At 40.5% G+C, this 26,966-nt stretch overlaps 3 protein-coding genes and 1 long non-coding RNA gene across 8 annotated transcripts in view; 2 read left to right on the top strand and 2 right to left on the bottom strand.

Moving 5' to 3' along the window:
• The first annotated feature begins 2,705 nt into the window (after positions 1-2,705).
• Positions 2,706-26,289, top strand: LOC127604203 (galactokinase-like). Of its 2 annotated transcripts, none has more exons than XM_052071216.1 (8): positions 2,706-2,970; positions 3,048-3,270; positions 4,748-4,867; positions 10,868-11,003; positions 12,777-12,958; positions 14,555-14,705; positions 15,709-15,871; positions 26,084-26,289. In XM_052071216.1, exons 1-8 carry the CDS (start codon positions 2,806-2,808, stop codon positions 26,144-26,146), a joined length of 1,203 nt encoding a protein of 400 aa, XP_051927176.1. In that variant the 5' UTR covers positions 2,706-2,805; the 3' UTR covers positions 26,147-26,289. The 2 variants fall into 2 exon arrangements, with proteins under 2 accessions (XP_051927176.1, XP_051927175.1); XM_052071215.1 differs by lacking the exon at positions 26,084-26,289 and adding an exon at positions 17,438-17,704 and having other exon boundaries at positions 2,707-2,970.
• On the top strand, positions 16,524-17,303 carry LOC127604328 (uncharacterized). The gene is made up of 2 exons (XR_007963259.1): positions 16,524-17,087; positions 17,186-17,303. It is a non-coding gene; the product is annotated as an uncharacterized LOC127604328 (long non-coding RNA).
• On the bottom strand, positions 20,539-23,412 carry LOC127604223 (sulfotransferase 2B1-like). Of its 2 annotated transcripts, none has more exons than XM_052071248.1 (6): positions 23,169-23,412; positions 22,253-22,447; positions 21,571-21,697; positions 21,377-21,465; positions 21,092-21,272; positions 20,539-20,662 (listed from the first exon to the last, which is right to left on the bottom strand). In XM_052071248.1, exons 1-6 carry the CDS (start codon positions 23,199-23,201, stop codon positions 20,553-20,555), a joined length of 735 nt encoding a protein of 244 aa, XP_051927208.1. In that variant the 5' UTR covers positions 23,202-23,412; the 3' UTR covers positions 20,539-20,552. The 2 variants fall into 2 exon arrangements, with proteins under 2 accessions (XP_051927208.1, XP_051927207.1); XM_052071247.1 differs by having other exon boundaries at positions 22,253-22,464; positions 23,169-23,411.
• Positions 25,350-26,966, bottom strand: part of LOC127604123 (ras-associating and dilute domain-containing protein-like) — a 40,087-nt gene continuing 38,470 nt past the window's right edge. For 2 of the 3 annotated variants that reach the window (XM_052071033.1, XM_052071031.1), the window contains 2 exons: positions 25,781-25,920; positions 25,350-25,688 (listed from right to left, as the gene is read on the bottom strand). In XM_052071033.1, coding sequence (XP_051926993.1) covers positions 25,595-25,688; positions 25,781-25,920 — 234 coding nt within the window. In that variant the 3' untranslated portion in view covers positions 25,350-25,594. The remainder of the gene's footprint in view (positions 25,689-25,780; positions 25,921-26,966) is intronic. The other variant, XM_052071032.1, reaches the window with a different exon arrangement.

The raw sequence follows: 26,966 nt of genomic DNA, 5'->3' as shown, positions 1-26,966 counted from the left end.
AGAAATAAGAGACGAGGTTGATGAGCCTCAGGTGACTAAAGAGCAGGCGGCCTGTTGAGTACGATGTATGCCACTGACGCGATTGTTTCATGTTTGGAACTATTTTGTGTGGAAGGTTACAGTGTTCCGTGTCCGTATAAATACAGTGGGTGGAGCTTCTCTGTGTTCGTCTGACAGTGACTGTGCGCTGAGGCACGTTGAGAGTTCAGCAGTGCAGTGGTCGAGACTACGCTGAAAATAAGATCCAAGTGTAGTCATCTGAAATGATGTCTGCACAAAACCATTAAGAGACTTCCGCGCAAGAAGGACCAACAGAATCAACATAGACTGCTATGTTGCTGTCGTTGCTGGACAGTCCCGGGGCGCTTGTGTCTTGCGCCTGTAATGGGCAGCATTTTTCACAGCCCCGCTTTGTTCAGCGGAGAGATCGGTGCTGTTGAATGGTCTGCGGCTGGATGGATGGAGGTCTTGAGGAGCCGACGATGAGAAGAAAGGAGCGTTGGCGCGGAGTGCCGATGCGGATTTGGAGCTGGGAGTCGCGGCTTGGAGTTTGAAGCGGATTACGTGGGACAGGAGAAGTGAACTAATCTCTTTTCGTCAATGGATGCTACAGCTTTGTGTTTGCTTTCAAAACTTAGCTTGTAGCAGACGTGTGCACATTTTCAGCATGACGTCTCTGATCCACTGGAGAAAGGACACTTTGATCCTCTCCTCTTTCATCTAGAACTGCTTCAGACAACAAAGTGTATGCAGAAAATTGGTGAAGATTGAACGACTGTCTGTGTCCTATGTGTTGTCTTGTGTTATTTTTGTTATTTTGACTTCAAAATGGCGCCGCGAGAGTGGCTGCCTTTCCAGCAGCTCCTATATTTTGTTGTTCTACTTCTTACTTTCATAACTTTGCTGCTGTGAATTGGGAATTTCTCCATTGTGAGACTAATAAAGGTTTTTCTTATCTTATCTATCTTATCTTATCTTATCTTATGTTCAAAGCAAACTTGAGAAAAACGAAGTATGGAACCATGGCTTAAATCCACTATAGGCTGAGTACTTGTTTACTTTAGATGTGCACTTTATCATTTTATGTTGCTCTGTTTTGATCCCCTAGAGCTGTTAAAGGAGCTGTTGTGTGGCAAAATAGGCATAATAGACAGTAATATTGTGTGAGAGATTATGTGTGACTAACTGCTGCAAGTGTAAAATTGAAAATCGTTGTTTCAGTAAATATTTGCATTTTGCACATTGAAAACTGATTCAGGATTTCATGTTGATGAGAGCTTTAAAACGGGAAAAAATAGGACAAAAAAATATAAAAGGAAATTCAGAAACGATAAAAAATGTGTGAGTAATCACGATTAACTTTTAGTTAATTAGGGTTAATTTTGATATTTGCATTCTTAATTCGATGAAATATTTTGATATGTTTGACAGCTCTATCCACGTCGGCTTCACAGTGCAGAGGTACCAGGTTCGATTCCAGCTCCGGCCTCCCTGTGTGGAGTTTGCATGTTCTCCCCGGGCCTGCGTGGGTTTTCTCCGGGTGCTCCGGTTTCCTCCCACATTCCAAAAATATGCATGGCAGGTTGATTGAACACTCTAAATTGTCCCTAGGTGTGAGTGTGAGTGCGAATGGTTGTTCGTCTCTGTGTGGCCTGCGATTGGCTGGCAACCGATTCGGGGTGCCCCCCGCCTACTGCCCGGAGACAGCTGGGATAGGCTCCAGCACCCCCCGCGACCCTAGTGAGGATCAAGCGGTTAGGAAGATGAATGAATGAATTAATGACAGCTCTATCTGAAACACAACATATTCGAACCGTATATACTTGACAACATATTGTTGTGTCACAAATAGCAAGTCGATTTGTCTAACATCGGCTCCTTAGGTCCCCTTCCTCTCTCCCTCAACCCTTACCTCCCTTTCATAAAGGGGATCGGAGGGTTCTTCCAACTGCGGTGGGATCAGCCCACAGTCTTCCTGTAAACAATTAGTGTCCTTAGTTCCCAAAGTTTTTTGAATGTTGTTCTACAAACAAGGTGATATAACAGTGGTAAACGTGACCATGGCCCAGCTTCTTTGGAACGTGTTGCAGCCATAAAATTCAAATGTAATAATTATTTGCTGAAAACAATAACGTTTATCGGTTTGAACATTATTATCTTGTCTTTGTAGCATATTCAATTAAAGATAAATTGGTCATGATTTGCACATCATTGTATTCAGTTTTTTATGTTAAACACGATGTCCCAACTTAATTGGAATTGGGTTTGTGAGTATTGCCTAACATAATTGTTTTTTTTCTCAATTATAAAAAAGGTTTTGATAAAAACAAATGGGCCATTGGCACAAGAACAATTCTAACATTTATAACAAACACTGGTTTAGATTTATATTTTTTTGCTGTCATTGAAGAAACAAAATTAAACCAATTTTTCCAATTTGAGAGTGAAGTCAATCAAAATTATCAATAACAACTCAAGCTACATTTCTCGAGAGGTTGTTCCTGATTTAAAAACCCAAAACTTTACTTAAACAACGTATCCAGACATATACAAATTTTTATTATTGAAATAACACACTTCAGCAAATGCACAAAACATGCCTGGGAGGAAATAAAGAATATAAAAGCCACATAAAAAACAAAAATAACGATAAGTTTCAAGGGACAATATACAATTTGTGACGTCAAGCTCTAGCGCGAATCAAGTTTCGATGCGTGGCTGTCTAAGTTAATGTACTTCCGGACACAATTTAAAGCCTCGGCATAATTCGTCTCCGCATTACGAGTTACAGTTAACTTCAACAGAATGGCCACTCCGTTACCAAGCTTGGATCAGCTTGTTTCGGAGGCCACTTCTTTGTTCAAACGCATTTTTGACGATGAAGCTCCTCAGTTTGCAGCGTGTGCTCCGGGAAGGGTCAACCTGATCGGGGAGCACACGGACTACAACCAGGGATACGTACTTCCAATGGTAAAACATTTTGTTGCTACGACCCTCGTGACAGAGACGGAAATTGCTCAGTGACCAAAATTGCATTTGTCAGCCAGGCATTACCCCTGGTCACTGTGGTGGTTGGAAGTGCCTCATCTGATCCGGAAGCTACCATTGTCACTGCGAGCGAGCATGCCGATGAACCCAGGAGAGTAGACCTGAGACTGCCAAAAGGAACATTCTCACTCTCTCCAGGGCTGCCAAGTGAGGGACTCCCACTCTCTCCAGGGTTACCACACTGGGCCAACTATGTTAGAGGCGTTATACATCACTACAGAGGTAAAATACACAACTATTATTTACTAGAAGGGCCAATTCATAGCTGAAGTTATCACAACGCCCTTTAATATACTGGGCTCATTTCAAGTAACTTATGTTCGGAAATTCACTCTGACGCCCACCAGAGTGGTTTTGTTCGGAGAGGTAGGACTGTGGTTAATGTACAGTGGAGTGGAACTCCAAAGTTCATAAATAGAGGTAATATTTGCCATTGAAATAAAATAGAAAATGCAATTAATCCATTGCATCCCTGAAATTAAGTTTTTGCCTTCTTTTTAAACCAGCATGTGGTTCAAATTAAATATACTGTGGTAAAATATAGAGACACACAGTATTATCACGAAAACATGTGAGAAAAAAAGTATTTATTACTCATTAAACAGAGCAGGGGAAACCGGGGAAGAGGCTTGTGGTCTTCGTCCAGAATAACAAAGAGAAAATATGATTCAAGTGTTTCTTTTCTAGTTGTTTTTACCATATCAATACAATACACAATACAATACATACTGATTTATACAGCACTTTCACAACAGCTGCAGCTGTTACAAATCGCTTTACAAAACCGTTTACAAAAAAATAAAATATAAAATAAAATCTGAATCATCTTCATTGGCCAAGCATGTGGAACACACACAGAATTTGTCTCCGGTAGTACAGGCTACCCTAGTATCATCATCAGATAATAAACACAACACATAACATAAAAACACAGACAGTCGTGCACACTTAACCGCTTTTCCCTCATGCGCTTTGTTGTTTTGAGCAGTTCTAGATGAAAGAATAGAGAATACAAAATGTCCTTTCACCAGTGGATCAGAAACGTCATGCTCAAAATGTGCACTTGTCGGCTACAAGCTAAATTTGAAAGGCAACAAGAAGCAGTAGTGTTCATTGACGAAAAAAGAAATTGGTTCACCTCTCCTGTCCCATGTAAATCCGTTTAAATTCCAACCGGCAACTTTCATTTCCAAATACAGGGAAACCTGTATTTTTCTGTTTAAAAAATGCAGTGGGATGTTGCATTGTCATTTCAAAGTTTAATTCACTCCAAATGGCGATTTGTGGTTGGATGATTATGAATACGGTGGTGGAATTTCTGCCTTGATATGCAATAGCTTCTGCCTTCAGCCGCAGAGTTTTTAGATCACAGCACTGCATTATGCACGTAACACAAGAATTACATAGATCCAGCCGCTGTCCATACCTAGACCATTCATATTTCGAAATTTGTGGGAAAATGAAGCTAGTCATTTTTCAACAAAAAAAATGATTTTTCTTGCAACTGGATACGGTGCAGAGAAAATTGAAAGTGAGGACCATCTCCATGAGGTCGCCATTGATGAAGAAGGGAGATGGATTTGCCCTGTGACTCTGGAAGGCATCATATACTGTACTTTTGTCTTTATGGTGTGTAGAGGTGTTGGCAGGCTCTTTGCCTTTGACAGTTGATTATCTTCGATTATCTTCTGTTTTTCAGCTCACCCACTCCCAGGTTTCAAAGCTGTGGTGGTCTCCAGTGTCACTCTTGGAGCAGGTCTCTCTAGCTCAGCTTCTTTGGAAGTGGCCTTTTACACATTTCTGCAGCAACTCAAGCCAGGTCAGAGATCAACAGTTACACTATATTAAAAACTCTTAAGAGTATGCTGTTTTTGTTCAGTTTTCTCCCAAGTGTTTTTAATTAAAATTAAAATGTATATTAGTTTTAATTATAAGCGTTTAATTGAACAAAAACATAATGTGTGGGATGGAAATCTTCTATCACGATGTAAGCCATTTTTAGATCACGATAACAATATACCATGATCAGTTTCCATTTATTCTTAAAAAAATATTTGACAAAAAGTATATACAACAATTTATTTTGAAGTGACACTAAATATATCAGTATTGAATCAGAAGTGCATACATTGCTACTGTTGCTATTTGAAATTATTGAATGTAAAAAGAAACAAAGTCGCCCACATATTTTTGCACAAATGTAAATATCAATCCATATAAGAAGTAAAAAAAGATTTTGACAGAAAGTTAATAAAAAAATAAAAATGATCTCTACTGTGAAAGTTTGAGAACATTTATTGCATAGATATCAAAAGTCACATTCAAATCTCAGGTCAGTATTGTGACATTTGTGACATTACATGCATTCATCTATGCATCTATTTTCTGAATCATTTATCCTCAGAATTAAGATACTTTTAAAGAGTATACAAAATGTGTAAAAAAGTTGATTTATTAATTTTCATTATTTCAAAAAACAATGATTAATTTCAATAACATACTAAACAAAATGTTCCAATACATCAAGGTTTTCTTTAAATTAATTAATTATTTTTTTTTAAATGTAGGTCAAGTAATCACTAACTATATTAGATGAACGCTGGCGAGTTTTGGCTGCCTCTGCTTAACCCGTATTGTTTTGTGTTTTTTGTTATTGTAAAGTGTCCTTGGGTGTCTTGAAAATGTATTATTATTATTATTATTATTATAAGGTGTGTCTCCTATGGGAGGCTGCCATGTTTTGACGTGATGTTCTGCTACGAATAACCAAAGGAGACGAACTTCACGAATGTACCGTATTATCGGCACTATCAGATGCACCTAAGATAAGATAAGAAAAGATATCCTTTATTCGTCCCACACTGGGGAAATTTACAGCCTCCAGCAGCAAGAATGTATGCAGAAAGAAGAAAGAGAAAAAAACAACAAACATCTTTCAATTAAATGCAATATGAACACAAAATGGATAAATCGCAGTACTATTTACAATTTTTCTTCACATCATTTAATTATTATTATTATTATGATTATTATTTTTTATTCATCAGCCTGACAGCAGTCGGTAGGAACGAGCGTCGGTATCTCTCCTTCTTGCAGCGCGGGTGTAACAGTCTCTGGCTGAAGGAGCTACCAAGTGCTGTCAGAGCGGGCTGGAGGGGGTGGGAGGGACTGGCCATCATAGCTTTTAGCTTAGTTAGCATCCTTCTGTTGCCCAACTCCTCCAGAGTGTCAAGGGAGCAACCCAGGACAGAACTGGCCTTCCTGACCAGTCGCTCCAGTCTCTTTCTGTCCCGGGCTGAGATGCTGCCTGACCAGCAGACAATGCCATAATGGATGGCCGAGGCCACCACCGAGTTATAGAACGTCTTAAGGAGTGACCCTTGAACCCCAAAAGACCTCAGTTTCCTGAGTAGGAAGAGTCGGCTCTGTCCTTTCCTAAAATACCTAAAAGCATTCATTTTTCCCAACAGCAGACAATGCGCCCTATAATCGTTACAGCTGCCGCTGTTGTGAAAGCGCTATATAAATCAGCATGTATTGTATTGTATTGTATAATCGGGATGCGCCTCATATATGTTGGTAGTTCCAGTCTGTCTATAGTCCCCATTGAGTTGTTTCCTTTTTAGTGTTCCTATGCCATCTAGTGGTGATTATTAGCAGGAACCAATTGTAACATGAAAGGGTTCTGCCCGACACTAATTGACATGCATTCGCCAACACCCACTCAAACAAGCAACTTTGTGAGATCTGCACGACCATTATGAAAAGAAAATAATACCAAAAGCATAATTACAATACAATACAATACATGCTGATTTATATAGCGCTTTCACAACAGCGGCAGCTGTAACAAAGGGCTTAACAAAACAGTTAACAAAGTAAAATAATAAACACAACACATAACATAAAACATGGACGGTCGTGCAGTCCTAACCACTTTTCCATCACACGCTTTGTTGTTTGAAGCAGTTTGATATGAAAGAGAAGAGAATCAAAGTGTCCTTTAACCAGTGGATCAGAGACGTCATGCTCAAAATGTGCACACATCGGCTACAAGCTAAGTTTCAAAGTCAACAAGAAGCTGTAGCATCCATTGACGAAAAAAGAGATGGTTCACTTCCCCTGTCCCATGGAAATCCATTTCAATTCCAAGCGGCGACTCTCGGTTCCAAATACGCATCGGCGCTCTGCGCCAACGCTCCTCTCTCCTCATCCTCAACTTCAGCAGCCATTCATCCCACCGCACCAACGCCGACTGTCCAACAGCGCTGACATCTCCACTGAACAAAACGAGGTTGTGAAAAATGCTGCCCCTTACAGGCGCAAAAAACACAAGCGCCCCAGGTCTGTCCAGCACCGACAGTCAATGGCGCCGACATTCCTCCCAATAAAAATCTGTGCTGGCACAGGCGTGCTGCCAAGAAGGCACAACCACCAAGCACAGATGCTTCTCCTTTGACGAATGTCGTGGCCAAAAAACGCTGAAAACAGTCCATATCAGGTCCACACGATGAAACAACAAACAACATGTGACAAAACAAAAGACAAAAACAACAAAAAAAGAACAAAAAAGCAAGGCTCTTGAAGAGCACTTGCTGAAGGCTGCCTACTCGGGCGCCATCTTGGAAAATGTAATTAACTACTGACGAAACGAAGGAAGAAGGAGACAAGCAAGACTTATAAGGACATTTAGTTTGTGTGCCTGTTTGTGCAATCAATTGTTTGTAATACCATTTGTATTTACATGATTCACGTAGTAACAGCTTGCCAATGAAAGTTGTGATGGCTTGGCTCTCGACGAAGGCGGACGCTTTTTGCACAGCTCCCCTGCCCTCGCCACTTAGTCTTTGTGCTGTCTTTGTCTAACTTTCTCCTAGCCTACTACCGTGTTTTCATCCGAAGAACTAACCATGGAATTAATTGGCTGGTCTCTCGATGTAATCGACAAATTTTTTTCGACGGAAAGAGCGGGCAGTGGGGGGCTTGCTTGCCCTCCGGGGACACTTGCTGCCGGATACGCCCTTGATCCATGGAGAAAGTGGAGACTGGTGTGCCTGACAGTACTGTCCGTGGAGGATGTGGAAGACATCTACATCATTGGTCTTTTGATAACAGGTATGCTGCTGTTTGGTGTTGGCAGCTTGCTGTTCTATCGCAAATTTCAACCGACGGGAGCGGCTCTATTGGAAGTGAAGAAGCTGATGGTCACTCTGGATGGCTTGGCGCGAATGTCCAACACTCAGACTCAAGCTGTGACTGAGCTCAACCGCAATATTGTTGCGACTTTTGCAACTTTGCGGTTTTTGGAGCGACTCCGCGTGATTGAAAATACCATGGAGACGTTGGAATTCAATTTTAATTTTTGGATCTGAATGATTGCCGCCAGTGATAGATACAGACCAAGACTGTCTGGAATTGTTGGCGGCCGTCTCTCCAAAACAAACAACGCTATTTGGCCTTTCCCCTGGATGGAAATACGCATGGAGTCTAGGGCGCCCCCCCCCCCCCCTCCTTCTTGGCCATGGATTGATAAGCCGGGACTGTCTTCATGATGAGCAGACCTCGACGAAGCAGCTATGACCTGTACACGCATACACATACACGACTGGAGAAGCACACGTGCATACACATCGTTGTTATCACCGTCTTCATCGCTCCGATTCTTTTCCCCCCGTGACGTGGTTCGAAAATGCGGAGCGCAACGGTGAACCGTGCAGCTGGTCATTGTTTGGCCGCGTCGCGGTTACACACACACCCCCCCCCCCTCCCCATTCATCCTCCCCTTATACATGTTATGTCTTGTGACTTGTTGGAACTGTCATATGCTTATTCATGTGCTAGGGTCTTTTTTTTATCCTGGACTTAAATTATCCTCGGAAGAGGATAGTTCGAGCGCGTTTTTTTTCCCTCTCCCTACCCAGCGTTTTTCCTTTCTGAATTCTGATTGTAATTTCCCCATTGCGGGACAAATAAAGGATATCTTAATAAAGGATATCTTGCCAATGAACAAATAGGTATAGTCTCTCTGATGCTCCGCATTGCATGTGCTTCAAAATGCAAGCACGTTGAGCGCAAGTTTTTGCATTCTATTAGTTCAACACTTGATTACCGGTAAATTAAATTCTACACACTGTACCTTCAATATTGTAGGCCACTTCCCAGCTGACGTACGGGACGCTGGCCAATTTCTTGTTTTGTGTGTAGCATTATTTTGTATTAATTTTCTCTCCAGACACTTTTAAATTGTCTGCTATTTTATGTACCCCCTCATTCAGGTGCACTGTGTTGTGCAATGTTATTGATAGTGAAAGGCCGAATTAGGCCTTTCACTATCGATAACATTATTACATTAGCTTAGCAAGGATCATGGCATCTCCTTCCTTACCTCTGATAATTACTCTTTGTAATCCATTCGTAAGGATGACATTTGTAAGATGTTATGTTTATTCGCCACAATCACAGAGGTGAGTTGATGGAGGCTGCGATTCCTGAGCTAAGAGCAGACCCGCAAAGTGTTTAGCAGCCATTAGTGACTACTGGTTGCTAAACACTACTGAGTAGTCGAAGCTTGTTGGTGAACTTGCTCTCTTGCTGTTACAGCGCCTTGCCTCAAACTAACAACTACCATGCTGCAGGTGACATAAGCAGCCCAATGAACCTTTTTTGGGATGCTCACCGCCGTTGCATTTAAGGGAAAGGTTTTTAAAAAATGAAATTCTCAGTGAGTTTTCTTGTTATCCTTTGTGTTTTGCTCCAAATGCAACTGCTTTGCCTGTATAGTTTGAAGGCCTATCCAGCATTCTTGTGAGCCTATTTTCTTTTCAGCGCTATTCATTATTACAGGTTTGTTGTTGTTTTATTATTCTTTCCCAAAGCAGTATTCTTCGTTATTTACATTCACCCACCTTGATATTTATTCATTATCGACTTTACGATACATATCGCCCAACTCTTCCCGTGTGGATTTTGCATGTTCTACCCGTGCCTGCGTGGGTTTTCTCTTTACTCCGATTTCCTCCCACATTTCAAAAACATGCATAGCAGGTTAATGGAATTCTCTAAATTCTCTCTCAAGGTGTGAATGTTAGCGCGGATGGTTGTTTGTCTAATCCTGCGATTGGCTGGCGATCAGTTTAGGGCGTACCCCGCCTACCGCCTGAAGACAGCTCTGATAGATAGGCTCCAGCCCATGAGTGACAAAATATGCAAAACCTTTCCCCCTCAAAAACAAAACCACGTTCAGTTAATTAGACATCCTACATGCATAACAGGTCGGATCGGTGTAATAGTGGTATTCATTCATGTGTGTATGTGTAAACCAGTGTCCCAATTTTATTGAGCCTGTGCTCATATTTTACACAGAAAAACAAATAAATTAAAATACAGAATCACAGCTGACTGGCAAGTCAGTGATTAGACTTCCCCCAGTTGCATTCCAGAATTTCTCAAATAAAAAAGAATTGTCTTAAACCTACAACGGTGATCTGGGATTGCTAAATCTTGAACGGGGGAGATGTGTGTTGACAGTTCTGAGGTAATGATGAGTTCCAGTGTATGACCTGTGGATATGAGTGGGTTGATAAATACGTTGAGTGAATTTCATGTTAAGAACATTTTTATAGAAATCAGCTGCAAATGAGTCAAATGGATCTTTGAAATGCAAGTCACTTAAAATAATGACTTGGCTATACTTCGAGATAAGGGACTGGATTTTTGAAAAATCTGTGATAAACAATAACGGTGCCTGGGGATTGTGATTGTAGAAATTGTTGTATGAGCCTTCATATTTTTCTGATTCTTTTTGCTTGTTTTTCAATAGATGACGGAGACAAAGTATCCAAAGCAATTGCATGCCAGCAGGCTGAGCACACTCATGCCGGTGTGCCTTGTGGCATCATGGATCAGCTCGTGTCGGTTCTTGGGATGGAGGGGCATGCGTTGCTTATTGACTGCAGGTATGGTACATTTCAAGGAAGAGTAAACTCTTGGAACACAAACTTTGATACCCCTCTGTTAATGAAAGAAAAACCCGAGGGTGGATTACGGGGCCATCAGCTTAACTCATTGAATACCACCCCTTTTCACTGGAGCGACCCCCTCAATCCCTCACATTTTACTGAATTTTGACTGATTTGCAAGGCGCATCGAATTTTCTGTTCTATGGCTATATAAACATGCAACCTGTCAAAAGAAAGGTGAGACTTGCTTCTTTCAGTAGAAAAAAAGTTTATTTATATCTTTCTCCGTTCGTTGGCAATCAGTATTAGAAAACTGCTAAGTTTGATGGAAAAGGCCGATTTTCTGCAGAAATCCAGAGAAAATTAGCTTTTTGTAAAAGCATGCATTTCAAGCATCATTTAAGATAAGATATCCTTTATTTGTCCCACAATGGGGAAATTTACAGCCTCCAGCAGCAAGAATGTATGTAGAAAGAAGAAGTTTGCTTTAGTGACAGCTCAAATAACTCAATAATGTGTTCCTCCTACAAAAGAACATTACAAATAATGTTTTTATTGCAAAATAATTTATTGGCACACAACAAAACTATTGAACTATGAACAAAAGTGCAAATTGAACAATGAACGAAAGTGCAGCTGTGGAGAGGATGGTTTTTGGCTTCCATCCTGTTTGTCACCACATCGAGTCATCCCACCACATCCAGATGCACAACCTATAAATTATGGAAACATAAAAAGTTGCAAATATATTTTGCGGCAGAGTGAGGTGCAATAATTTTATTTACCTTTCTTTCCACCACCAAAGCAAGGAGTCGTCATCTTTTGGCTTCTTGTTGGACAATCTGTAATTTATAGAAGTACCTGTATGTACAATTACCACACTTTTATTTTTCTATTTTTTTATTGTTGCTTTCCACTTACATTTCAACATCTCTCACACACACGCATACATTCTCACACACTGCTATTTAGACTATTCATTCCACGTTGCTCAGCATCCAATTTGAAATGATATGGAATATGAATTTAACACTCGTGGTTTTAACAGAGCAGGCTAATATAGCACGTATAGATACATACAGCATGTGTTGCCTTCATTATAAGGCTTTTTATTTTTTGCGGCTCCAGACATACAGTATGTTTTTTTGTTTATTTTGGTCCAACATGGCCCTTCCAACATTTTGGGTTGCCGACCCCTGCACTCGGAGCTACGCTAAAGGATTACAATACTATACAGCTTTATTTATATACAGCCTTCAAAACCTCTGCAGCTGTAATAAAGCCATGAGAACTGGTCACAAACACGGACATGACACATATAATTACAAATGGAAAATTGAATGCTTTTAGATGCTCTTTAAAGTAAATCCGGTATCTTAAGCAGTCAGAGGAGAAGACAAAATTGAGTCCAGGCTCTTCACCTTGTATGGCTGTGTTGTTAGAAGTACCAAGAACTAAACTGAGGCTCAGAGGGGATCGAGCCTTTTCTGTTGCTGGTCCCTCTCTCTGGAATGACCTCCCACTGAACATTCGGCAAGCCGCCTCGCTGCCCATCTTCAAAACCCACTTGTATTCTTTGGCATTCGGCTCAGCATTACTTAGATTTGTTCTTGGTTCTACTGTTCAGTGATTTCTACCGTCTTTGTTACCGATTTGTTTTACTGTTTATTGTATATGTTAGATTGCTCCATGTACAGCACTTTGTATGCAGCGATGGCTGTTCGAAAGTGCTCTATAAATACAATTGAGTTGAGTTGTCATTTCCTGCAGGTCGCTGGAGTCCACCCCAGTCCAGTTAACAGTTCCAGATCTCGTCTTTCTCATCACCAACTCCAATGTCAAACATTCTTTGGCAAGTAGCAACTATGCCTTGAGACGTGCACAGTGTGAAAAGGCTGCCTCAATCTTGGGGAAACCCAGTCTAAGAGATGTGACCATGAATGACTTGGAAGGTTTGCACAACATTTTTATCATCTTATTCCAGACTATTCGAGGCAACACTTTAGTCAAGCCATGACCATTCTTCATTTCTTGTGCATTCCTCATTCCTTATATTTTTCTGCCATTAGTGGTGTATGTATGATACAGCATATTTTGGTATTGATCTGAGCGCAGTTAAAAAAAATAATAAATGTGAGCACAATAAATCACTGTCGTAAAAAAAGTACTTTTTAGATTTTTGATCTGTTCCCTGGTAGCCTGTTCACCTGTTTGTTGTTCCAAACAGGTGTTTGATGAGCAATCTAACTTTCTCATTCTTTTTTGCCACCTGTCTAAGCTTTTTTTGAAATATGTTGCAGCCATAAAATTCTAAGCTAATGATTATTTGCTTTAAAAAAGTTAATCAGTTTGAAAATTAGATGTCTTTGTAGTGCGTTCAATTACTGAAGACGTATGTTGAACAATACAGTGATCCCTCGCTATTTCGCGGTTCGTTTATCGTGGCTTCAGTGCATCAGATTTTTTTCAAACATGTTAATTAAAAAAAATTTAAGTCTGCAAACGGTCCGGGAGAAGCGGCGAAAGTCAGCAAAACAACAGCGAGTCACATTGAGCAACATAATCAGTACTACATGTATATGTTTACTGTATTTTGTTATTCATACACTAACCTAACCTAATTTATACATGTTTATATATACTGTTAAATCTATTAGTATACAGCATTAAGTAATGTTAATAATGACAAAATGTACTTCTACATGCATGTATATCATTAAATTTGGCCTTATAAATATTTTTTTATATTCATACACATGTACATGTACTGGTACCTATACGGGGGGGGGGGGGTTACCTTTTTCACCAACTCCAAATATTGAAAACACAGAAAAAAAAAATAGCCATTCAGCACTCAGGTTTCAACGAGGAACCACGTGATTTACGTTGAAAGTTACCGGAAATGAAAGCATTCGAGTAGACTAGCACCACTATGGGCAAAAGCAAACTGTTAGGGGTTGGGGGGGGCGGAAATTTTCTGAATCCGTATGATTTGTGCGATACGGCCATATACGTAAGATTCACCACAAAATCCGTATGAACTATGGCTAAACCGTATGAGTTGACAGGTATGGATAAATGAGAGATTACTGTATTTGCAAGTCATTGTACAGTGGTAACTCTACTTCAAATATTAATATGTTCTGGAAAAAAATTCTTAACTAGAAAATGTTGTCAGTAAAGACCATGTGAATGCCCTAATCCGTTCCAAGGCCCCCCGAAATTCCAACATGTTTTATAAAGCATAAAAAAATGCATCAAAAGATGTAACAAATATGTTACAATTTGATTATTGCATAAAAATGAGAGTTTTGCACAATGTAAAAAACAAAGAATGGGGCAAAGAATAAAAATGGTCATTTATTTATATTTTAACTGTACCTGTATTCTCATAACAAGAGGCAATATTTTCCTGTTTTCCTGTCATTTTTCTACATTTACAGATACTCTTTCAGGGAAGTTCAGTGAATAAAACAAAAACTACACCGCATGCCAAGTTCCTGCTCAACCCAGCAACAAGCTGACTTTGTCTGAACTCTACATTTCAGATGCAAGAGACCAACTCGACGATGTGATTTATCGTCGAGCTTTTCATGTTATTGGGGAGATCCAAAGGACTGTCAGAGGTGCAGAATACTTGAAGACGGGTGCCTATCAAGAGTTCGGCAAAGTCATGGTGGAAAGCCACAATTCCCTCAGGTACTGTAAAATTAAACCCTTTTATTGTTTTTTTTTGCATTTTTATCATGCCACCATTGGAGCCTATCGCACCATTCACACATTATTACAGTGAAACTCCTCTACAACGAAATCATGTGTGCAGCAAGAAATTTTTCACGGGGTATTTCACTGTAGCAAATTTGATCTCAAATGTAAAACACACACACACACACACACGACCAAACGAATGTGTACACGCACACACAAACGTATGTTTATTTTAATTCTAATAGTGCATAAGTATGAGCATACACTTATTTGACACTTCATATAGTCAGTGTAGAAAGAAAAAAAGAAGAAATTCCGACATTTACGATCAGCATTTACTTTCACTTACATCAATTTCTGCGATATAGTATCTGGCTTCCTCTGTCTTTCGTTTTGATCACTTTTGCCCTCTCTTCCAGCGTCAGAGCTATTCTTGTTTGAGCTGCTTGACATCCAAAGGTCCATTTTGTAGCCAGTTTAGCAATGCAAAATGCATCTTGCTGCGTTTGAAACTAACAATAACAAATACTTCCTGGACTACTGTGCATGTGTAAACCAGTGTGGTGGTTGCTGTTGCCTTTTCCGAACGAAGCAGTAGAGGCCACTGTTGGATTAGACTTGTAGTGAATCTCGTCGCGAGGCAAGAGCAGAGAAAAAGATTTCGCATAACGCAACAGGGGTTTTTTTTCGTTGTATTGGCGGGAGGAAAATGGGGATGGTGTTAATGCATGAAGATTTTTTCACACTGGGGGTATTTTTGCCCATGTGGGTTTCGTTGTAGAGGAGTTTCATTGTATTATCGATTGAGCATATTAGGTTCGCCAACTATCAATGTTTTTATAATCTGGCTGCAAATGTGCAGATTTCTGTTATTTTCTTGCAGTTTTCCATTTCTTTTTGTCTTTTTTTTTAAATCACAGGCACAGTTCTCATTTCCATGATTTTCCAAAGTAGAGGTTTGTGATGACTTTTATGGATGCTTCCATTTTGTCAGAGATTTATATGAGGTGAGCTGTAAGGAGCTTGACGATCTGGTGTCCGTTGCCATGGAGGTGGAGGGAGTGTTTGGCAGCAGGATGACAGGTGGAGGATTTGGAGGTTGCACAATAACTTTGCTGAAGGCCCAGGTCGTTGACAGGGTGATACATCACATACAGGTAAATTACATTCTGCACATTTCAAACATGTAAAAAAAAAAAAAACTAATTATAAAATTAAAATAAAAACATACACATTGTATATACACAGTCACATGTGCATACAGCTCACGCTTAAAATGATAGATGGGCCTGATCTTCCTGCAGTAGGCTATGAATATCTAATATTTACCTGGTTTGTTGTTTGGTCTGTCTTGGGCTCTCATGCTCCACTCACCATGCTTTCTGAGAACCACCCACATAAATTTCATATATACTCAGAGTTGGATTCGTGAAGCAAAACTTTTTGCGAGCGCATGTTCCGCCTGCCAGGTCTGTTGACCTAATGAGAGGTCTACAGCTGCAGCCTGGAGCCTTGCCACTACCCGATGGTCGTGTACGCCGCCTCAGGCCTTTGAAGACCCGGAGAATGAGGACAACCAGTTGTTTAGGTGGGCCGGTATGCACGATTAATTGATGAATTACATTTTTATTTTGTAAACATTATATATATCAATAGCCATCACTTGATACAAAAACAGGACATTCAAATTTACAGTGCGGAAAAATCTCTCTCTCTCTAAAATATGCAGGCACACTGGTGGTTCTCAGATTGTGTAAGACGAGAGAGCAAATATAAACTTTTTCATCCATCCTTTTCTCTGTACATTTTAGAAGGCGTGGCTTGGTAAAGCGCTTTGGACAACATGAGGTGTCGGTCAGCACTATAAAAGTGCACTTCATTTTAGCATTTACTGTTCTGATAAAATTGGATGTTTAATTTTTGGGGGGCTACGGCAAAAGTACAATTAGTATTGAACTTGGTTTAAAGGTAAACATTGAGCCGATACAAGCTACAAAAGTCAAAAATGAGTGACGGTGTAAGATGGTAAATTCTGTGTCAAATTTTGAATCAACCCTCCGTTAAATAACTACTGAGTTTTTCAGATGGTGATAATTTTAGGACTGACATAATTTTTACATAAAGTCCTACTACATACGTGCCAATGTTCTGCCCAATCAACGATCCCTTCAAGGGTTGGGTTCAACCGCAGGTGACATTTTTTTTCTTTGACCTCATACCTATACATTACAATGCATGGAAAAAATATGGACAAAAAAAAAGACGCATAGATGAATTAAAAAATACATGAAGGGACACATAAATGCTATGATTACAATTTTCTGTTGAACAGTGGGTCTTGGAAAAATCAGTCAGAAATGCTCTAAAGTTGTTGTGACTTCGTGAAAATGTTTTCCACTGAATCAGTTAAATACAAAATAATTATAACAATAAATCATGGGACTGGCTTGATCAAAAATAACTTTTGAAAGGTGGCAGTGTTAAAGGAATGTAGCCCCAGTATGGAACCGTGCATCCATGTTGTCGGTCTGGAGGCAGTCTTTGAATTTAAATTTATTTCAAATGAGCACAGATGAATCTCTACATTCATCGGAAATTGTAAGATTTTACCTAACTGTAGATTTCCAATTGTATTGGCTGCTTTTAGATGCTCGTGTGTGTGTGTGTGTGTGTGTGTGTGTGTGTGTGTGTGTGTGTGTGCGCGTGCGCTTTCTGTTTTCCAGGAGCAGTACAGTGGAACCCCAACTTTCTATGTTGCGACTCCTTCAGAGGGTGCTCGGGTTCTACAGCTATCCTGAATTCTGCCAAAGCACTTTTTAATTGCCTTTGAATGCTTCCTTATTTGTCCCCAGAATTTCTTCCATTGAAACTCAGAGGAGCTATTAAGTACTGTCAATGAGGATTCCTTTTCATGATACTGTACTGTAAATCGCAAAGTGACAAGTGCATTTTTTGTGGGATTTTCTAAAAAAAACATGAAAAACATCAAACTCTAAAATCCTCTAGAACGAATTAATCCAGGGGGGAAAAAAACGGATCTGCATTTGACGAGTTAAAAAAATTAATAAATGTAATTAGCCCTCATACAAGTGACATTGTTGTTTATCTTTATATCACCAATATGACACAACTGAACAGTGCATTTCTGCCTGGTTTTGTGAACGCGCCCATTCTGGTGCGGTGAGCGGTTTTTTGAACATTTTTGTTCAACGGGTCCTTTAAACGGAGGAAGATAAGAACCTTATTTGGCAACCCAAGCCATGGGGCATTATGCGGCCACATGCGTCATCACATGTAAAGCATGATCACATGGAGAAGGAAGACAAAAAAAAGCAACAACGTGGCAGTTACCTTACTTAGGAAATCTGTATTGGTTGGCGACAGACTTACTGTAAGTTAGCCCCTTGTACAGTTTTGCGGATTTGTCCGAAAAAAATGCTTATTTGAGGAAGCATGAAATTTGATGAAAACATACAACAAGCACAATAGAAATATTTAACAATACTCTATAGGACCCTCCCAGATTTGACAGTGGGCCCCATAGGGCAGCCATTTTCCAAAATGGCCGCAACACACTTCGTATTTCTTTCATACCTGAACATTTACTTCACCTCACATGCCAATAGATTCAGTGTCCTGAAAAACACAACTCTAAAAGAACCGTGTATTTTATCTTGCATGTAGAGGTTATGACCATGAGCACAATCCTGGGCCCAAGTATTTTGAGTTATTATTCCAGTCATAGATCAACATAATTCCATGCTGTGCTGAAATGAATTTTAACCGGATACATTTTTTTCTCACGAGATTAACGTGGCACACGTCACAAGCGGATGTTACGTTGCTCTATAAATCAACCAAAAACAAAACAAGCGCGCTGCAGAAGTCCACGCCCATGTCTGTTTTGCCAGCCACCGAAAACGGATACTTGGGAGTTTATTAATGGAAAGTTTACTTTTAAAAAGTTGCCAGATAGTTCCACTGACAAGACCAAAGTTACCTGGATGTTTTGCAGTAGTAAACTGAGCTATCATCATAGCACGTCGAGTCTGAAATACCACATAATGGCCAAGCACACAGCTGATGTGAGTATTCCGCCCCCTCGTCTAAGGCTGACAGCTGTGGATCATTTCAAAGCGAAGAAAATGGATGACATGACGAAGAACAAATTTGCTGAAGCCATAGCGAAATGTATGGCTACTGCATGCAAGCCTGTCAACATTGTCCACAGCTCGACTCAAGCTGAAATCATTCGCATTGCATCTAACGACTCCATTACGGATTACCAGCGAGCCTCCATTACAAGCTGTGTACAGAGATTGTACGTAGCGGAGAAGACACTGTTTCGGGAGAGAAATAAGAGACTAGGTTGATGAGCCTCTGGTGAATAAAGAGCAGGTAGCCTGTCGAATACGATGTATGCCACTGACGCGATTGTTTCATGTTTGGAACTATTTTGTGTGGAAGGTTACAGTGTTCCGTGGCCATATAAATAACGCGGGTGGAGCTTCTTTGTGTTCGTCTGACAGTGACTGTGCGCTGAGGCACGTTGAGAGTTCAACAGTGCAGTGGTCGAGACCACGCTGAAAATAAGAAAACGTCTCCAGTGTTGTCATCTAACCAAGTGTAGTCATCCGAAATGATGTCTACACTAAACCGTAGAGAGACTTCCGCGCAAGAAGGACCAACAGAATCAACATACTGACTGCTGTGTTCAAAGCAAACTGGAGAAAAATGAAGTATGCAACCATGGCTTAAATCCACTATAGGCTGAGTACAAGTTTACCTTAGATGTGCACTTTGTTATATTGCTCTGTTTTGATTCCATAAAAAGAGCTGTTAAAGCAGCTGTTGTGTGACTATTTTTTTCACTGTTGATGGACAGTAATATTGTGTGAGATTATGTGTGAATAACTGCTCCAAGTGAAAAATGTTCATGTAAAATTGAAAATCGAAATTGTGATTTCAGAAAATATTTGCATTTTGCACATAGAAAACTGATTCATGATTCCATGTTGATGAGAGCATTAAAATGGGGAAAAATAAGAAAAAAATATCAAAGGAAATTCAGAAACGATAAAAATTGCGTGGGTAATCACGATTAATTACAAGATGTTACAAGATGTAAATATGTTTTTTTACTGTGAAATTACAGTATATGAACTGTGTTATCTGTTCTTTAGAGGGGAGCTCATTTGTGATTTTCCATGTGCTTTGTACACATCCAACACACCGGAACGTACAAGTAAGTGAGTCAGCATCTCAAAACATTGGGTTGTAATGATTATTTGTTCTGCACTAAGAAGTATTGTGGCTTGGAAATAATATATTTTTATTTCTGTTTCCCTATTAAGCAAGCCACTGCTGTTGTCTATTGTGGCGTAATTGTCTTTAATCTGTTAGATAATTTTCTTTGATCTCTTGGATCCCTTTTCGGACTATTTTAAAATTCAGTTAACATCTCATACTTTCATCTTAAAGCTGTACAATTTCTCATTGTTCAGTCGGGAATAAAGCCCACATAAAATTTCTTTTGTGTTCAGTCTAGTCTTTCCAAAGACATACATATACATGTATAGTATATATATATATGAAAACCGTTTTAAGATTGACTGAAGATGTGCCTTATACTCCGAATCGCTTTATCATGCAGAAAATATGGCACAATATTTGTTTTCCTTGCCAAAAACCAGGCAACCTTTCCTGGGATGTACTGTACCTGAAGTGCTACACAATATAAAGGATTTTGTTTACAGTTTCTTGCTTGAATCATTTTTTTCAGCCAAAAAAAAAGGGGGTGGGCTTCTCAATAAATTGCAGTCTGTGAAAATGCATCTTTTAACCCCACGCAAATTTATAATCGACATCTTTCATGTTCTCTGCGTAAACAGCATCAAAGTACTCCACTTCTGCGACCGTCATTTGGTTTTTCCAATCACCAGCTATTCCTAAAACAAAACAGATACGCTCAAAGTTAGCCCACTCTATTTCAATAAACTGTGTTGTAACTTTGAACACATTTGCCAGATGGAATCTCTAATAAGGAATATTCATTCATTCATTCATCTTCCTAACCGCTTGATCCTCACGAGGGTCGCGGGGGGTGCTGGAGCCTATCCCAGCTGTCTCCGGGCAGTAGGCGGGGGACACCCTGAATCGGTTGCCAGCCAATCACAGGGCACTAATAAGGAATATATATTTTTAAAATAGTAAGTATGGCAAACTGCTCGATTTAGCCTTCATGCATGCTCCTAGTTCTTGAGTTACTGCAACATAAAAATTTGACTAACCTAACTTCGTGTGTGGCTTAGCTCAGAAGGTTGATCACAAACAACACCCATTGATGCGATATGTAAACAAGGACTTATACAAGGTACCTTTCCGGAGAAATTCAGACTTTGTGGTGTCCATGATTTCCTTGGGAACCGCAGAGTAGTTGGACATGCTGTTCTTTTTCATGTTCTTAAACACACATCGCTCTGCTATCTTCACAATCGCGTCATTGTCCAAAGATTTCTCCAGGAAAACAACAAGTCTGGCCACAGAGTCTTGAAGATCCTTCCGGAAACAACAGTCAAGTCATCTGACATTTGGGAAATCTTTGTCCTTTCACAGTGGCTGTTAATGTATGTCCGTGCGTGTGTGTGTCTGTCCGTCCTTACCTTTATCATTTCTTCATAGCAGATATAAAATATTTGCTCTTTATAATCAAGCCAGCTCTTTACGTGATCAAACCACGAGCCGAACATAACTAGAAAATAGAGATATAGTTTAATTGAAAGCAAAAACCCGCAGCCCGTTCCAAATATGCTGCGCGCAGTGTTTTGCATCTGAATACTGTATTGCATTGAATCACCTTCGCCTTTGAGGAACTTGTGGAGAAACTCGGTCTGTGGTCCAGGGTCAACCAGGAAGGAGGCCATTGCACAATAGTGGAAGGATGATGTAAATACGTCTTTGGGGTTCCTCATGACATAGATGACCTACGGCAAGTTAATAATATCCACCCACAAAATGTGTTTAAATGAATGTACTAAATGTTAGCGTGTTCACAAATTAGTACACGTTGTATTCTGTTATACAAAATGGCCGCTATTAACTCATTCACTCCCAAAGACGTTTTTAAACGTCTTTTCAGACTTGGTCCAAAATTGGCTGATACTGAATTAATGTATATTGTGTTACTAAGTAACATGTTAGCAGCATCACTGGTTTGATGATGATAAGTTCCATATCGCCACAACACAGACTGGGTCGATCACCCAAGATGGCAAGGCAGACGAGTGATAAAGATATATCTTGTCGGCCATTGGAATTTTTAGGTAGACGAACCAAAGCAGCCTGCTAACAGTCCTGACCTCAACCCTACTGAACACTTGGGATCTCAATTTGGTCAGATTATGTTGAAGTGACCAACCATTTATGACGAATTGCCAACTTGTCTTGTTTCTTTCTTGTTACCGTGTCGTATACAGATGTTAAAATGAAAGCCTCTTGTCTCACTGTTGCCCCCAATAGAAATAATAAATCAGACAGACCTTAGGCTTAACTTCAAAGAATGACGCCGGCATCATACGGGGAAGGAAATGTGTGGTGAACATGCGTGGTGACGGCCTGTTGTCAAGATCGAGGCTGCAACTATGAGCCTCCTCCAGCCAAGGAACGCGATCCCAGTTGTGGAGCGTCTCCACAGAAGATGGATCTCCTCCGCTCATGATCAGGGGGACGATCTCCTGCATCCAAGTTGTACCTTAACGACGAAGATGTTTTATTATGTCCAAGAGATGAACATGATTCATATATCTACTTCATGATCTTGCTTCACTATGACAAGTATTAGCACGAGTGAAAAGGACTACAGTATTTTATCACAATATGACAATAAAGTGTGGTGTAATAACTGATCAAGTTGAAGAAAGCAAAAATGAAAACAATGATACCGTTGGTAATGTATTTATCTTTTGTTGCAATATCACCATGCTGTATGCAAGCAAGTCTAATAATTTTGAAAATTACGCAATACCTAAAGCATGTCACGTCCTGTTAAAAATTCACACTCAAACATCAACAAGTTCAGTATTTAATGCATATAAAACATGCAAAATAAAATGACTTCAGTGTCAGCCTGAGCTGAGCATTGCCCTTTTAGTCTTTTTTTTCTGCCGTGTCACGGCGTATCATTCGCTTGCGTCGTAAACCAAGAAAGTCTGACCGGGCGAATGACTCTTCCTCCTGCTGGACTTTGGAAGCAACGCAGCTTTTTGAGGCGAGCCTGTGTAGACACGTCAACTGCCCCATTGACTCACAATTTTTTTTTAACGAGTTTTCGACACTGTCTGCATTCACCCACAGCTTGAGTTATTGAGCGCGTATTTTATGATACATTGTGGTGCCCTCGGATACGGTTTTTATTCTTGACGAAAACTTTCGGGTGTGGAGGCAGTCTCAATTTACCTGATTTGGGGTACGTTGCAATGAGAACGTCATCCGGGCGAAAAGTGAACCTCTCGAAGCGCATTAAACTCTCCGGAGGGTGTATAAGAGTTGGCATCAACACCCCTTTGTACATCATGTACAAGTCTTCCGCGGTCATTGTGTAAAACTGCACAAATGACAACAACAAAATCTCAGCACCCTGTCGTTTTGGCCAACTGCGATTTACAGTCGTGTACTTCCGGTGTCTAATGCTGAGGTAAAAGAGAAAAGCCAAGGGGCCGCGACATTCCATTTGTCACGCCTACCCTGTTACAAGTTCTGAATGTATTTTTCCTTTCTATTTCTTATAAAGTACAGTGCTGTGTTTCACAACTGTAAAGTACTAAATTACAAACATAAAAAGTCAAAATTAATATGATCGACAATTACATTAATTATCTGCTCTGGAAATTCATCTTCACACAAAATAGTTTCCCTCTCTTTTTTTAAATTTATTTGGTTAGTTCTTGGACTCAGAAGAAATGTTTATTAAAAATGGCGCATGTTGTTTTGTTGTATAAACCCTTTTCACGTGTGTTGGTTCAACTTTTATGCTAACAAAACATGTTTCCACAACTTTGCTAATTAAGTAAACCACGTCACAAAATGTGAAATGATGAATAGATGGATATTCACCTTATTTGAATGAGTTTTTCTGCTGATTAAACTGAGAACATTTTAACACCGTGAAGTTGTGAGTTAGGGTGACACAACATATTCGCCACAAAATGCACAAATCTTTTGAGCCGAGACCCTGTATAGTGAATAGCTTGCCTCTCCAGACATGTTGCCATTAATGTTGTCCGACAGTCCACTGCTTTTCCTCTGGTGTGAGTGTTGTGAAACGTGTATAGTGAATAATCCAATCATTTGCGTTTTTGACACACTTTATCAATAAAAGAGTACAGTAACTACTGCGCTGTATTAACTAGTCGTGTCATATGCTGCATTCTGCTTTTCAGCCTGTAGATGGGATAAGTGACCAAGAGTGGAAGTTTTGATGTCGAACGATGCCAAAAGAAGGGTTCAAGCCTGGATTTGCTGTGCTCCTCTCTCAGTGTCACCAGCCATTGTGCACTGCTGTTGTGTGCAACCTCCTTCTCCCATATGCCTTTCCAGTACCTTTCAGTTTCCAGTCTTGGTGAGTCAGCTCTATTGTTAGGAGCCTGCCACTGAGCGTACACTTTCGCAGCTTGTGTTGCGAACAGCCTGTTTATTCGTCTGGCCTCATTCTCTTTCGTGTACCGCTTTAGGCGACTGGACAAGGCTTGGAGCCTTTGTTTGGCAGTTTCGAGTGCTTCAGGTATGGACATCTGGATGTACCTCTCGGGTATCGGCCTTTTCATCACACCTCTCTGGGCCTCCGTCAATTGACTCACATCTTTCCGGGCCGCCTTGATCTTAGCCTCCAACCGTCTTTTCCATGGTGGGTAACGTATCTCATGGCTTCCATGGTTGCTCTTATAGCCCAGAGTCTCCAGGATCACTGATGCTGAAGCGTATATCAGCTCATTGGTTTCTGTGATCGTTACGGTAGGGATCGCCCTCAGTGCTGCATTCACACTTTCTATGAGACTTTCAGATGGTACGTCACATCGCCGTTGTAATCGGTTTCTAGGTTGCCCAGCTTTCATTCTCGCCATGATCTTAGCTTTCAGGTCAGTTGCTGCCTCGCTCAACATTTCATTCATTGGGGCTGGCTACCCAATCTCATCATCTGCATTCATTGGGGCTTGCCTCCCAATCTCTTGTATGACCTCCTCCTCTGATCTGGCAGCCTGGGGCCCTTCACCATGGAACCTGCGTTGTACCTCATCAATCTCAAGTTGTGACAGCAGTTGCCGTTTGTGGATGTTGGAACACTGAGCTACTAGTTGTTTCGTGGTCAACCGTGACTGTGGGTTTCGAAGTAACCATTCAGCCCACATTCTCTGCATGTAACCCCTCTGACTAGGGTTGCTTGAGTAGTAGCATTCCAACAGAGCCATGTTATCACCTCTCGCCCATCTCCGCTTTGTTCCAGTAGCCCATTTTTCATCCAGCCGCTAATATATATTATATATATATATATATATATATATATATATATATATATATACTGTATATACGTACGCATACATACACACACACACACATACACACACACACACACACACACACACACACACACACACACAGTATATACAGTTCTCCATTGTGGTGGTCAGGGTGGGCGTGAAATGAAGCTCAACACCAGGTTTCATATGTATGAGCCTTCAGCAGGGAACACACACACTGCTGGTCCAGCCAAAATTGAGCATTACACCCCCCTCCCTTTCTGAAAAATGTCAGCTCGGCTCCAATTCTTTGATGGCTGTCATATGATATTTATGAGTCCACAAATCATTTGGATGCTTTTTGCGGCGTCAGCATTCAGTCTGTATAACTTTGGCCATCCAATCTGATCTGGCCACCAATAACCTCAATCTATCACCCGATGACTGCATCAACTCCTTGCCGCTGGTGAAAGAAAAAGTTTCAGAGGAAAAAAAAAGTTATTGAAAATGATTTGCAATACTGTATATTATTTTCTTGGGAGATGGTCTGTTTACTTTAGGCAGTGGGGGCCGAGAAGACTGACTCCATTCACGGCAAGGATCCTGTCTCCTGGTTGGAGCTTCTCACAGCGTGCGGCAGGGGTGTCCGGAACCACGGCTCTGATGAAGATGCCTTTCACCTTTAGTGACATATCCTGGTACGTGAGGTCAAATTATTAACAACACTTAAACGGCCAAGCAAAACCTATTGCATATTTTAAAATGTAACAATTGTTCACTTTTATATACAACAGTTTTATTCATTCATTCATTCATTCATTCATTCATTCATCTTCCGAACCGCTTGATCCTCACTAGGGTCGCGGGGGGTGCTGGAGCCTATCCCAGCTGTCTCCGGGCAGTAGGCGGGGGACACTCTGAATCGGTTGCCAGCCAATCACAGGGCACACAGAGACGAACAACCATCCACGCTCACACTCACACCTAGGGACAATTTAGAGTGTTCAATCAGCCTGCCACGCATGTTTTTGGAATGTGGGAGGAAACCGGAGCTCCCGGAGAAAACCCACGCAGGCCCGGGGAGAGCATGCAAACTCCACACAGGGAGGCCGCAGCTGGAATCGAACCCGGTACCTCTGCACTGTGAAGCCGACGTGCTAACCACTGGACTACCGGGCCGCCCACAACAGTTTTAAACATTCTATTTTTATCTTGCACCACATAATATACTTCTTCATACATTTTTGTGTTACCATCATTATAATTGCTTTATTATGTTGGCCTTTCTTGACTGGTTGGTGTACCTTTCAAGCTTTATTTGACCAATGGCAACTGAATTCATGAAGAGTGTAGCAATGTACAATATTCCAGATAACTGCTTCCAAACATTTGGATTAATGCCTGGTAACTTCTTGAAAATTAATTTTGGCCATCTTTTGGGGCACTTTTTACATTTTAGACTTTTACATTTGATTTTTCAGTCACCCATGATTTTATTTTTTTAATGTACCGGTATTTATAATGGTGATCACAAGTATGACAGCAGACTGGGAATGATCTTTCTTTTTTTTTATTGTTTTCTTTTTTTAGTGTTGCAACCAAAAGGTTTTCTTAGTTTTGCAACTTGTCCTCACATATTTTGGCATCGTCGATATTTGAAAAGAAAAGCAGCCGGAAAGACAGGAAGGATTGAAGCTCAGAGGAGGCTTCAAATTATTTTCCCGTGGTGTGGATAGAAAGA

This window comes from Hippocampus zosterae, chromosome 7, assembly GCF_025434085.1.
Source record: "Hippocampus zosterae strain Florida chromosome 7, ASM2543408v3, whole genome shotgun sequence".
Classification (NCBI taxonomy): domain Eukaryota; kingdom Metazoa; phylum Chordata; class Actinopteri; order Syngnathiformes; family Syngnathidae; genus Hippocampus; species Hippocampus zosterae.
The sequence above is the reverse complement of the archived record's forward strand: the minus strand, read 5'-3'. Positions and strand labels throughout refer to the sequence as shown.